The sequence below is a fragment of the Rhinoderma darwinii genome, chromosome 3 (assembly GCF_050947455.1).
Source record: "Rhinoderma darwinii isolate aRhiDar2 chromosome 3, aRhiDar2.hap1, whole genome shotgun sequence".
NCBI lineage: Eukaryota > Metazoa > Chordata > Amphibia > Anura > Rhinodermatidae > Rhinoderma > Rhinoderma darwinii.
In genome coordinates, this window is record NC_134689.1 from 203,423,149 (window position 1) to 203,436,486 (window position 13,338).

Below are 13,338 nucleotides of genomic sequence, written 5' to 3' on the forward strand. Positions count from 1 at the left end.
TCCCGTGTAAAAAAGACAACACATGAGAGGGGGCAGTAGTCAACAACAAGTAGTGTTCCAGAGGAGTCTTAACCTGCAGCAAAGCAAAACGGTCGCCCATTGAAAAAAGATAGGAGCGCAATTGAAAATAGGACCACCAAACCGGACGTCCCCCCGGGCAGGCCCCAGAGACCACAGCCTGTGACAAAATTGTACCCTCAGGTGTAAGAGTCTTAGCCAAGAAACTACCGTCCTGTCTCTCCCAACAGAGGAATGTGTCCACACCCACCGCCGGAGGAAAGGAAGGATCATCAAAAAGAGGGGTTAGAGGGCCTGGACGGTGAACAATGTCCATCGTAGCAATGATCCTCTCTCATACTACAAGAAACTGACGTGTGAGGTAAGTCAGAGAAGATGAAGGTCTCTGAGAAGCAGACAACCAAGGCAGAGACAACAATGCTAGGGGAGACATGGCCTTCTCAATGCGCACCCATTGCTTACCCGCACCTGAACGGAACCAGTCTACTAATCGCATCAGTAACGCAGCTTGGTGGTAGCGTTTAAAATCTGGCAAACCTGCTCCCCCCTCCTTTTTCGGCCGACTAAGGACAGCAAAACGAACACGAGGCTTAGAGGAGCCCCAAACAAATTTAGTTATGGCCCTATGCAAAACTTGGAAGAAGCTCGTTGGAATCATGATAGGGACAGTTTGGAATATGTAAAGGAATTTGGGTAAAATGTCAATTTTTACCGCATTAATGCGCCCAAACCACGATATGCGATTCCCACCATACGCCATTAAATCCTTCAAGGTGCGCTGCAGAATGGGTGTGTAGTTCAAAGCGAACAGATCTGACTGGTGTGTGGGAATTTGCACCCCCAGGTATTTTAGAGATGTAGATTGCCATTTGAACGGGAAAACCCGAGCGAGATGGGTGGCTAAGGTAGAATCGAGAGATATATTCAATGCCTCCGATTTGGAATAGTTGACTTTGAAATTGCTCACATGGCCAAAACGCTCGAATTCCCCAGTCAAAGATGGCAAGGAAACCATGGGAGTTGTAATGTACACGAGGAGATCATCGGCATATAATGCTAGTTTGTGGTGCTTTGCGCCAACACAGACGCCATTAACATTAGGGTTGTTCCGCAGTACCACGGCCAGGTGTTCCATGACCAAAACATAGAGTAAAGGTGAGAGTGGGCACCCCTGTCTCGTGCCATTAGAAATAGACAAAGAGTCAGATAACAACCCATTAACTCGAACCCGGGCCGTAGGCCCTTGATATAATGCCATAATCCTATCCACCATAACGGCGCCAAGGCCAACCTGTGTCAGGACACTGCGGAGAAACACCCAATGTACCCTGTCGAATGCTTTTTCCGCATCGACCGAGAGTAAACACATCGGTATCTTATGGGATTGGCAGTATGATGTTAAAAGGAGGGTCTTGTTAGTGTTGTCCCGTGCTTCTCTGCCGCGCACAAACCCCACCTGGTCATCTGTGACCAAATCTGGTAAGAGAGGCGAGAGTCGAGAGGCCAGTAACTTCACAAAAATCTTAACATCTACATTTATCAATGATATTGGTCGGAAGTTTGCGCACACCGTCGGATCTTTGCCCGGTTTTGGTAAAAGGGTAATATGAGCCTCAAGGGACTGGGGTGCAAAGGGACACGAGGAAGACACTGAATTAAAAACTTTCGTCAAGAACGGAGCCAATTGATCCTTAAATGTTTTATAGAATTTATTATTGAACCCATCGGGTCCTGGACTTTTGCCCAAGGGGAATTTCCCAATAGCACGCTCCACCTCCGTTTCCAAAAAATCCTCCACGAGTCCCAAAGCCTCCCCGCCCCCCAAGGACGGCAGCGCAGTGTCATGTACATACCGGTCTATTTTATCACGTAACGCATCCACCTGCATATCCTGAAAATGGCCTTTAAGATTGTATAATGCCGAGTAATACTGTCTGAAGCAGTCGGTGATCCCCACCGGATCATGAACCTCACCACCCGAGGGGGAAGTAATTTTAGGGATATACGACGCCTGGGTGCGAGGATGTAGTATCCGTGCTAGAGACTTGCCACATTTATCTGCAAGTTCGTACGAGTGTTTTCGCATACAGTCCCTGAATCGAACGTGTGACTGGTCTATCAGAGAACGCAAGGATTCTCTCGCTGCAGTGAGTTCCGCAAATAACTGTGAGGAAAGCACTCGTTTATGGCGGGATTCCAGGTCCCGTATCTGAGCAAGGAGCCGCGTAATGGCTACCCCTTTTTCCCGCTTCAACCGAGCCCCATGTTGGATCAGAACTCCCCTGACTACACACTTTAACGCCTCCCACTGCAATGGTAATGGGGTAGTGTCACGTGTGTGTACCTCAAAAAAACTGTTAAGTGAGTCCTTAAGGGCTGACACACACACTGAGTCACCCAGTAAATTATCATTAAGTTTCCAAGATTGGAAATTGGGTACTGAACTAGGAAACGTAAGTGTTAGAAATACAGGGGCATGATCCGACCAAACCATAGGGCCCACCTCCGAAATAGGTTGCCAGGTAAGCAAATGGTGGCTAATAAGAAAGGCATCCAGTCTACTATACATATTGTGTAGCGGAGAGAAGTAAGTGTATTCTCTTACCTGAGGATGAAGAATCCTCCACACGTCAATCAATTGCATGGAATGCATCACAGTTTTCAAGGCTCCCAAATGGGATTTCGGTACCGCAGACCTGCCCGAGGAGGTGTCAAGCCTAGAATCGAACGTCAGGTTAAAATCACCACCCACAATCAAAACTCCCTCCGTGAACTCTTCCAATTTCCGCAAATACCCACAACATACTCGCGCCTGATCCTGATTGGGGAGGTACATATTAGCCAAGGTGAACAGCTTATTCCGAATGGACAGTTTGAGAAACACATACCGACCACCCGGGTCAACCAGAACGTCTACCAGTTTATGAGAGAGTGACTTGTGTATACAAATACTAGCGCCCTTGGACTTGGATTCCGGGTTGGTACTGTGGAACCACACTGGATAATAGCGATTTGTAAACTGAGGAGTGTGGCCCACCTGAAAATGAGTCTCCTGTAAAAACAGGATATTTACCTGTTCTTTGTGCATATTATACAATATCTGCGACCGTTTTTCCGGGACATTAAGCCCTCTAGCATTAAAGGTACAGACTTTCAGCTGCGCCATTTCCAACGTACGTATGTCTAGCAAATCAAGAAATGTGCTATAACAATGAAGAAAAGGACGGAACAGACAAGGAAGGGAGACACGACAACAAGGACAAACAAGCGGGTGAAACAAGCACCCACTCCTTGATCTAATCAAGGAGAAACAATCCAATATACACCGGATATAACGAGTGAAACCCTAAGAGGAGGAGTGTCAGGACAAGGTCTAGCCAGCGCCCCACACCCCCAAACCAGCAAATTTTATATAGCAAATAACGATATAACACAAAAGGAAAACCAAGGCACTTATTGCGTTACCCAAAAATAATTAATTAAGGAGTTACATTGTTAATAGGGCCTTAACCCCTTCAGGACACAGCCTGTTTTGGCCTTCAGGACGCAGCCAATTTTTTCAAATCTGACATGTTTCACTTTATGTGGTAATAACTTCGGAATGCTTTTACCTATCCAAGCGATTCTGAGATTGTTTTCTCGTGACACATTGGACTTAATGTATCGAGCAAATTTTGACAGTAACATAAAGTATTTAATTGTGAAAAACACCAAAATTTAGCGAAAAATTGCAAAAATTAGCATTTTTCTAAATTTATATGTATCTGCTTGTAAGACAGATGGTAATACCACACAAAATTGTTGCTAATTAACATCCCCCACATGTCTACTTTAGATTGGCATTGTTTTTTGAACATCCTTTTATTTTTCTATGACATCACAAGGCATAGAACTTTAGCAGCAATTTCTCACATTTTCAAGAAAATTTCAAAAGGCTATTTTTACAGGGGCCAGTTCAGTTGTGAAGTGGATTTTAGGGCCTTATATATTAGAAACCCTCGATAATTCACCCCATTTTAAAAACTTCACCCCTCAAAGTATTCAAAACAGCATTTAGAAAGTTTCTTAACCCTTTAGATGTTTCACAGGAATTAAGGCAAAGTAGATGTGAAATTTTCAAATTTAGTTTTTTTTGCAGAAATTAATTTTTCATCTATTTTTTTTGTAACACAGAAAGTTTTACCAGAGAAACGCAACTCAATATCTATTGCCCAGATTCTGCAGTTTTTATAAATACCCCACATGTGGCCCTAGTGAACTTATTGACTGCAGCACAGGCCTCAGAAACAAAGGAACACCTAGAGGATTTTGGGGCCTCCTTTTTTATTAGAAAATATTTTAGGCACCATGTTGGGTCTGAAAGGCTCTTGCGGCGCCAAAACAGTGGAAATCCACCAAAAGTGACCCCATTTCGGAAACTATACCCCTTGGGGAAATTATCTAGGGGTGTAGTGAGCATTTTGACCCCGCAGGTTTTTGGGAGAAATTATTGGAAGTAGGCCGTGAAAATGAAAATCTACATTCTTTCAAAGAAAATGTAGGTTTAGCTAAATTTTCAAATTTCCACAAGGACTAAAAGGAGAAAATGCACCACTACATTTGTAAAGCAATTTCTCCCGAGTAAAAGAATACCCCACATGTGGTAATAAACGGTTGTTTGGACACACGGCAGGGCTTAGAAGGGAAAGAGCGACATTTGGTTTTTGCAGCTCAAATTTAGCAGGAATGGTTTGCGGAGACCACGTCGCATTTGCAAAGCCCCTAAGGGACCAAAACAGTGAAAACACCAAAAAAGTGACTCCATTCACAAAACTACACCCCTTGAGGAATTCATCTAGGGGTGTAGTGAGCATTTTGACCCCACAGGTGTTTCATAGATTTTATTAGAATTGGGCAGTGAAAAAAAAATCCTTTTTCTTCAATAAGATGTAGATTTAGCTGAAAATGTTTCATATTCTCAACAAATAAATGAAAAAAAGCACCCCAACACTTGTAAAGCAACTTCTCCTGTGTACGGCAATACCACATATGTGGTCATAAACTGCTGTTTGGGCACACAGTAGGGCTCAGAAGGGAAGGAGCGCCATTTGGCTTTTGGAGTACAGATTTTGCTGGATTGGTTTCTGGGCGCTATGTCGCATTTGCAAAGTCCCTGTGGGACCAAAACAGTGGATCCCCCCAGAAGTGACCCCATTTTGGAAACTACACCCCTCAAGGTATTCACTTAGGGGTGTAGTGAGCATATTAACACCACAGGTGATTGGCAGAAATTGGTGTGCACTCGATGTTGCAGAGTGAAAATGGGATTTTTTTCTATAGATATGCCAATATGTGGCGCCCAGCTTGTGCCACTGGAGACACACACCCCAAAAATTGTTAAAAGGGTTCTCTCGGGTATGGCGATGCCATATATGTGGAAGTAAACTGCTGTTTGGGCACACTGTAGGGTTCAGAAGGGAGGTAGCGCCATTTGGCTTTTGGAGTGTGGATTTTGCTTGTAGTAGTCTTGTATTGAGTCTTACTGGTGTTTCCGTTTATAATGTGGGGGTAGATGTAAGCCGGGCGGAGTATATAAGGGGCATAGTCAGGTGGTATAATAATGGGGTAAACAAAAACAATAAAATAATCCATAGATGTGTGTTACGCTGTGACACAATCCTTTCTGCACAGGCCGGTGTTGCACTGATAAACTGTGTCCTTTCTTATCCCCCTTTTGGTCCACACTCCGCACCTTTGCAGTTTGGGGAATTTTGCTGGGAAGTGTTGTCCTGGTATAATACGGGCGCCCTCACTTCCAGCAGATATGTTTGGGCCCTCCCCTTCCTGGTTCCCTAATTTTAGGGGCCTTGATAATTCGCCACTTGAAACAGAAGAAATGTTTCCCTCGGGCCGGCACAACTGCATATTTTTATTTCCTGGCTTATTGGAGCCTTAACTAATTTTATTTTTTTCATAGACGTAGTGGTATGAGGACTGGTTTTTTTTTTGTGTGACGAGCTGTAGTTTTTATTGGTACCATTTTGGGGTACATGCGACTTTTTGATCACTTGTTATCCTTTTTTTTTTTTTGGAGGCAAGGTGATCAAAAAACAGCAATTCTGACATTTTTTTAATTCTTTTTATACAGCGTTCACCACGCGTTATAAATTACACGTTACCTTTATTCTGCGGGTCAGTCCGATTCCGGTGATACCTAATTTATAGAACTTTTTTATGTTTTACAACTTTTTGCACAATAAAATAACTTTTGTAAAGAGAATAGATTTTTTCTGTCGCCATGTTGTGAGAGCCATAACGGTTTTAATTTTTCCATTGACGGAGCTGTATGAGGGCTTATTTTTAGCGAGACGAGTTATAGTTTTTATAGGTACCATTTTTGGGTACATGCGACTTTTTGATCACTTTTTATTTCAATTTTTGGAAGACAAAGTGACCAAAAAAATAGCAATTATGTCAGTATTTTTTAGTTATTTTTTTTACGGCGTTCACAGTGCGGAATAAATAACATAATATTTTTATAGTTAAGGTCGTTACGGTGGCAGCGATATCAAATATGTATGGCTTTATTATTTTTTTCAATAATAAATGACTTGATAAAGGAAAAAGGGCGATTGTGTTTTGTGTTATTATTTGAAACTTTTATTGTATTTTTACAACTTTTATTTTTACTTTTTTTACACTTTTTTTTTACACTTTTCTTTAGTCCCACTAGGGGACTTGAAGGTCCAACTGTTTGTTTGATGTTCTAATACATTGCACTACCCATGTAGTGCAATGTATTAGAACTGTCAGTTGTTCACTGACAGCAAGCCGATCAGGCTCCGCCTATGGGCGGGGCCTAATCGGCTAACGTAATGGCAGATAGGAAGCCTTTGTCAGGCTTCCGTTTGCCATAGCAATCGCCCCCCCCCCCCCGCAACAATCGGCCCCCGCAATCGCGTAGCGGGGTGCCGATGTTGCTATAAGAACTTAAATGTGGCGCTCAGTATTGACTGCCGCAATTAAGGGGTTAATCGGTTCTGTGATCCGACCCGATGTTTTCCCCCAGTACTAAGGCTGCTAGTAGCAGCCTGTACTGGGAGATGCCGGGCTGCGGGGAGCGTCTGTGTGCTCTGTTAGGAGCACACGTGGATTAACGGGCTGCAGGCACAACGACCAGCTTTGCAACCCGTTAATCTACGTGGGGTGGTCGTGAAGGGGTTAAAGAAACCCCATCCGCGAACACCCCTGAATGCATTCATTATCAGCATAAATGTACAAACAGGTTTAGCAATAAAGAAAAATAATAAGAAAAAATACATTCGCAATTGTGGCATATTAACGGCAATCGACCGCTATTAGTGACCCCCAAGCCTCCAACAGCAATCACCTGTGAAGCATAATGCAGACCCACTCAGTAATGACCTCATGTAACTCCGAGTATAATTGCTTCAGCTGATAAACGCAATAAACATTGTAATTAAACTCCGACAGCAGGCTGCAATTAAGAGACATTAAAAGGGCATCACATCGGCTCCGCTGGACGCCCATCATGACGCCTCCTAGGAGAAGCAGGAGAACGACCTCGCCTGCGTGACCGTGGACGCGGCGGCGGGATGGGAACATAAGGCCAATCCGGGAGAGAGACTCTAGGCAAGCGGAGAGCATCACAGAAATCTGGAACGTCCCCCGGGTCCCGAACACTCAGCAGTGCCCCATTCCTGCGAACCTGCAACTGAAAGGGGTGACCCCAGGAATAGGAAATCTCATTTTCTCTCAAGACGTCCAGTAAAGGACGTAGCACCCGGCGCTTGTCCAGAGTCATTCTGGACAAATCAGACAGCAGCTGGATCTTGACTCCCTGTAATAAGACCTCGCCTTTATCTCGAGCCTTCCTCATGATCTGCTCCTTAAGAGAAAAAAAATGGACACGGCATAGCACATCTCTAGGCCTATCAGGATCCGGGCTGCGCGGACCTAAGGTTCTGTGTGCTCTATCCAGCTCCAAGGGATCGTCAGCAGGGCGCCCAAGTAGAGAATTAAACAGAGACTGTAAAGCAGGAATGAGTTGACCCGGAGAGATATCCTCAGGAATGCCCCTCAGCCGAATATTATTACGGCGATTCCGATTCTCATGATCCTCAGCAAGATTAAATAATGTGTGGATCTGCTGAGAGTGCTGATCTAATCGGTCGGCATGAGAAACTTGTTGCTATTTAATATTGGATACATCGCTTTCCATCCGCTGTACTTGATCGGACAATTGAGATAAATTGGTAGTAAGAGATTGTATTTCCGATTTATATGTCGTCTCCAGGCGGTTTACATAACGCTCCATGTCCTGTTTAATGGGCAATGCTGATAGCTGTCGTCTCAGGCCCTGTAAATCATCCCCTAGGACAGCAGTAACACCAAAATGAGAGGAGGGATGATAATCATATCTCTGGGAGAGGTAGAAGGCAGAATTGCAGGCCCCAGCACATGAGGGGAGGATAAGGGAGAAACCCGGCCGCCATTACAGGCACCACGTGGCGAACAGTCCCGCGTAGGCAGCGCCATCTCAGCCCCAGAAGAGCACGGCTCAATCCCATCCAGCAAGAAGGGAAACTGCCCCTGAGAGCCCGATATCGAGGGGAAGGTACTAGCGGTACCTGATGCAGCTACGCCGGCCGCAGATGATAGCCCCTCTGGAAGCGAAGTCCCGGCGCCATCTCGCCTCCCTTCCAGCGGTGCCATCTTGGATGATGCTCCCGATGCAGCGTCGGTCAGAAATCTCTGGATAGAGCCGGCTGAAGACATCTGCCGTGTACAGTAGGGAGTCCCCGTGGAAGCCTTGGATTTCCTGACCATCAGGGTGATAAAATATTGCTTACTAATGTGCTTATGAGCGGGTTCGGGAAGTGCAGGAACGGAGCTCTCAAGCAGCACGTCTGGTCAGCGCCATGTCCAAGCCACGCCCTTCCGTGTTCCATATTTTTTATTGAATAGATCTCTTAATAAAACCCTGAAGAACAATAAACGATGTAATAGTTAATTCATTTTACTCCTTGTTGCCAAAGCCATTATTCATTTTAAAATTTTTAGCCTGAAGGCTTTTTTTTTTTTTTTTTTAATCCGGACGAGTTGTCATTTTTTAATGGCACCATTTAATGTAACATATAATGTACTAGGAAACTTTTAAAAATAATTATAGAGGTGTAATGGTAAAAAGACAGCAATTTCTCCATTGTTTCTTTGGTTTTGTTTTTACTGCGTTCTCCGAGCATAAAAAAAAAAGACATTTTTACTTAGCAAATACAAATACGGTGATACCAAATGGATATTAGTTGTTTTTTTTTCGGTTTTTTTTCATGTTATTCTTACTTTTACAGAATAAAAACAATTTGTAAAACAAAAATCTTTGTTTTGTGTCGCCATATTTGGAGAGCCATAACTTTTTAAGCGTTATTATCAATGGAGCTGTTTGAGGGCTTGTTTTTTGCGGGGTGGTAACATTTTGGCTTACATATGACTTTTTGATCACTTTTTATTCTTTTTTTATTTTTTGGTAGGAGGTAAGGTGACCAAATAACAGCAATTTTGGTAGTTAAAAATAAAATAAAAAATAATAAAATATATATATATATATATATATATATATATATATATATATATATATATATATTATTTTTTTTTACGGTGTTCAACCTGCAGGTTAAATAATATTGTATTGTAATAGGCACCCAGGCTGCCATTACAACTATTGGCACCCGGCAGTCGCTTTGCTGGGGGCCAATAGGGTGACAGAGACTGCCACCCCCGCTGTCTAATGGCTTAGATGCTGTGTGTGTGTGTATGTGTATGTGTATGTGTATGTGTATATATATATATATATATATATATATTCTCTCAGATCCCAGCCATTCGTGCAAGGTGTTATATGTAATGCACAGCTGACACCCACGTTGTATGAAATGGACTTAACCCGTGAGTTTGTCCTCCCCCCCCCCCCCCCGACTATGATGTACATATACACCGCGAGGGGAGGGTATTGCAGTTTCAGTAAATAAAGTTTATTCTTTGTATAATGAAAAGTTATACAACGTTACAATATACCTTCTGCATGAATTCCTCATGGTTTTCAAGAGTTCTTCTTGCAGTCGTTCAATGGGTACCTTTTATTATTTAATTTCAGTGGTTATGTGATGTTCACACAGGTGTGTGACTCGTTGCAATACGTGTATCGGAGCTCTGATTTCTAAGGAGCCCTGCACCTGTTTCCATCATGACCAGGTTCCAATGAGGGTTCCTATTGAATCACAGCAAGCATACATTTTGAAATTCCACAATGTACAGGGCATGCTGAGGTTTTGAAAATTAGTAGCATGCACTAAAAAATAGTTTGTTTTTTTAGGCAAGATTGAGGCAATAGAAGTAGCTCAGTTCTGGAAATTTTGAGTTTGCGATATGAATAGAATATGACTGCAGATGCTTAGGCTTGTGCATCGGGGCTTCGTTCATTGGTTCCGTCAGGACCTTTCCGTCAGGACAACCCATGAACACAACTCAAACGGAAACCATAGCTTTCCGTTTGCATCACCATTGATCCGTTGCAAATGGTTTAGTTTGTCACCGTTCTGTAAGGTTTCCATTGTTTTGACAGAATCAATAGCATAGTCGACTACGCTATTGATTCCGTCAAAACAATGGAAACCTTACAGAACGGTGACAAACGGAAACCATTTGCCACGGATCAATGGTGATGCAAACGGAAAGCTATGGTTTCCGTTTTGGGTTCTGTTCATGGGTTATCCTGATGGAACACATGAACGGAGCCCTGATGCAGATGTGAACAAAGCCTTACCTGTGTTTCTCAAAAAAGCATTAGAAATCTCTTGGGAAATGTAGTTGTTTGTTGATAGCATAGGAATGATACTGACAACTAAACTTGCTAAAAGTGTTTCCAAATAAATAAAAAAATAAAATCTGTCTGGAGTTTAAAAAAGGGGCAGATAAAGTTGAGTCCTGGTGAGGAGAGTCAAATGTATTGGTTGCGTTTGGTTGTGGGGGGGGGGGGAAGACCGCACAGAGGAGATGCTTGGCATTGTCCTTCTCTATTAAGGGGTGAGGAGAGGCGGAGAGGTGCAAAGATGCCCCCCCACTACAAGCAACCATGATAACCAACACATTGCGTTGGGGCCTTACATTGCAAAAAAACATATACAGTGTGGCTTACTTTTTTTTCCTTTACATTAGGAGCCTATGGTTGATGTATCCCACTGTATGGCTATTCAGCGGGATACGTCACCGCCTTCTGTTGGAGGGATAGTTCTCCCGACTTACACCTCTGATGTAGGTGCAAAATGTTATGTGAACAGAGCCGAAAATGCTTTAAAGTCTTTCTAAGCTCAGCCAGGCTAAGGGTTCGCTAGAGGAGCTGGTAACAACTTACGGTTTTCTCACATGCTGTCCTTTTCTAGCAGTGGTACAGTAACATGTCTTATATTGTGGATAATAGTGTGGTTATATATATATATGAACAATAATGATAACTTGTAGACATTACTTGAAACTTATTGTGCCCTGAATGAAAATGATCACTAGGGGGTATATCGAACACTCATTCAGCAGCCATATTTTCTAAGTGTATATATATTATTATTTTTTTATTTTTTTTTCCCCGTAGATGTGATACATTTTCTGGTTTTGGATCATGAAGCGGATATTTTTCTGCTGATTTTTGAAGCCATGAAGTTGTTTTCAGACAAAGAAGATATTCAGATACATGGCTGCCAAGCATTATATTTGCTTTTAATGAAAGGTATGGATTGTTGAAAAATATACAAGAGAGAACTTTCAGAGATCTTATTAATTTTTTAGGCTTGTTGTCTCTTAAATAATCATTTGTGTTATCATACATGTGTAACTTCTGCTTCATGTGTCTTGTACTATTTTATGCATTGGAAAATATATGAAGCATCTGCGTGGACATGCCTGAAATAATAAAGAAGAATAAAGAATTAGAGCTGTACATGTGCCCATATAATATATGCCATGTTCGGCACTTGTTTTTTGCCCTGAAGAACTTTACCAAGTTATAAGAATTCGGCCCATTTCACACTGCTTTTATGGTCCCAGTTTGATGTATACATCTGAAAAAACCCTAAGGGTATGTGCACACACACTAATTACGTCCGTAATTGACGGACGTATTTCGGCCGCAAGTCCCGGACCGAACACAGTGCAGGGAGCCGGGCTCCTAGCATCATACTTATGTACGATGCTAGGAGTCCCTGCCTCGCTGCAGGACAACTGTCCCATACTGAAAACATGATTACAGTACGGGACAGTTGTCCTGCAGCGAGGCAGGGACTCCTAGCGTTGTACATAAGTATGATGCTAGGAGCCCGGCTCCCTGCACTGTGTTCGGTCCGGTACTTGCGGCCGAAATACGTCCGTCAATTACTGACGTAATTAGTGTGTGTGCACATACCCTAACAGTGGCATCTGTCACCATTAGGCTTCCATGTTAAAAAAAAAAAATGGTAGTCCACGCAGTATACACTCTTCTGCGGGATGCCTCTGGATAGAATAGTGTAGTTAACTACGCTATTCTACACAGCAAAAAAACGGTATCCTGGCGTATACTGCCCGACGGAGGCCAAAAGTACTGTTTTGGTCTCCATTGGTATAATAGTAGCCTATTGGTATGTTTGACGTATGTGCCCGGAGCTTTCCCAACGGATACATCAAACGTGCAGCGGAAATGCAGTGTAAAAGGAGCCTAAAGGCTGCTTTACACAGGCCGATTTCTGCTCATTATAATCAGCAAGATAACAAGCCTAAAGGCTTTTTTACACGGGCTGATGCAAACTGTATGGGACCAATGCTCGTTAATACCATTGTTTCTTTTCCATATAGTTTGCGTATTGTCGGCAGCACATTCCCCTGTTTACACTTGTAGATGTGCTTCCAATAATGCAGATTTTATAGTTTACACAAAAGAAGTGATCAGCCGACGAATGAGCATTTGTTTGTCGGCTGATTGCTGACATGTTTACATGCTAATGATCGAGAACGACTGTTTGTATGAGCGCTCTTTTTCCGATCATTGGCCTGTGTAAATGGGCCCTAACTCTCTAACTGTAATTTACACTTTTTGAAATATTTTCTTTAATACTGCTCCATTGCCATGTCCCCAATCCCCGCATCTTTGTCCTCACGTTTTACAATATGTGATGACAGTACATCATGATCGAAATGACATTGTATGGACATCATGCTCACTTGTTAAAGAAAGAGAATTGGGAATGGCAGACAGGAGTTGTGCAGGAATGGATCGGTATTGAAAATATAAGGCTG

At 42.9% G+C, this 13,338-nt stretch overlaps 1 protein-coding gene across 5 annotated transcripts in view; it reads left to right on the top strand.

The window, feature by feature from the left end:
* The window catches only part of LRRK2 (leucine rich repeat kinase 2), a 165,379-nt gene that overhangs the window by 22,284 nt on the left and 129,757 nt on the right, over positions 1-13,338 (top strand). For all 5 annotated transcript variants that reach the window (XM_075857254.1, XM_075857256.1, XM_075857252.1 and 2 more), the window contains exon 6: positions 11,663-11,797. In XM_075857254.1, the coding sequence (XP_075713369.1) occupies positions 11,663-11,797 (135 nt within the window). The remainder of the gene's footprint in view (positions 1-11,662; positions 11,798-13,338) is intronic.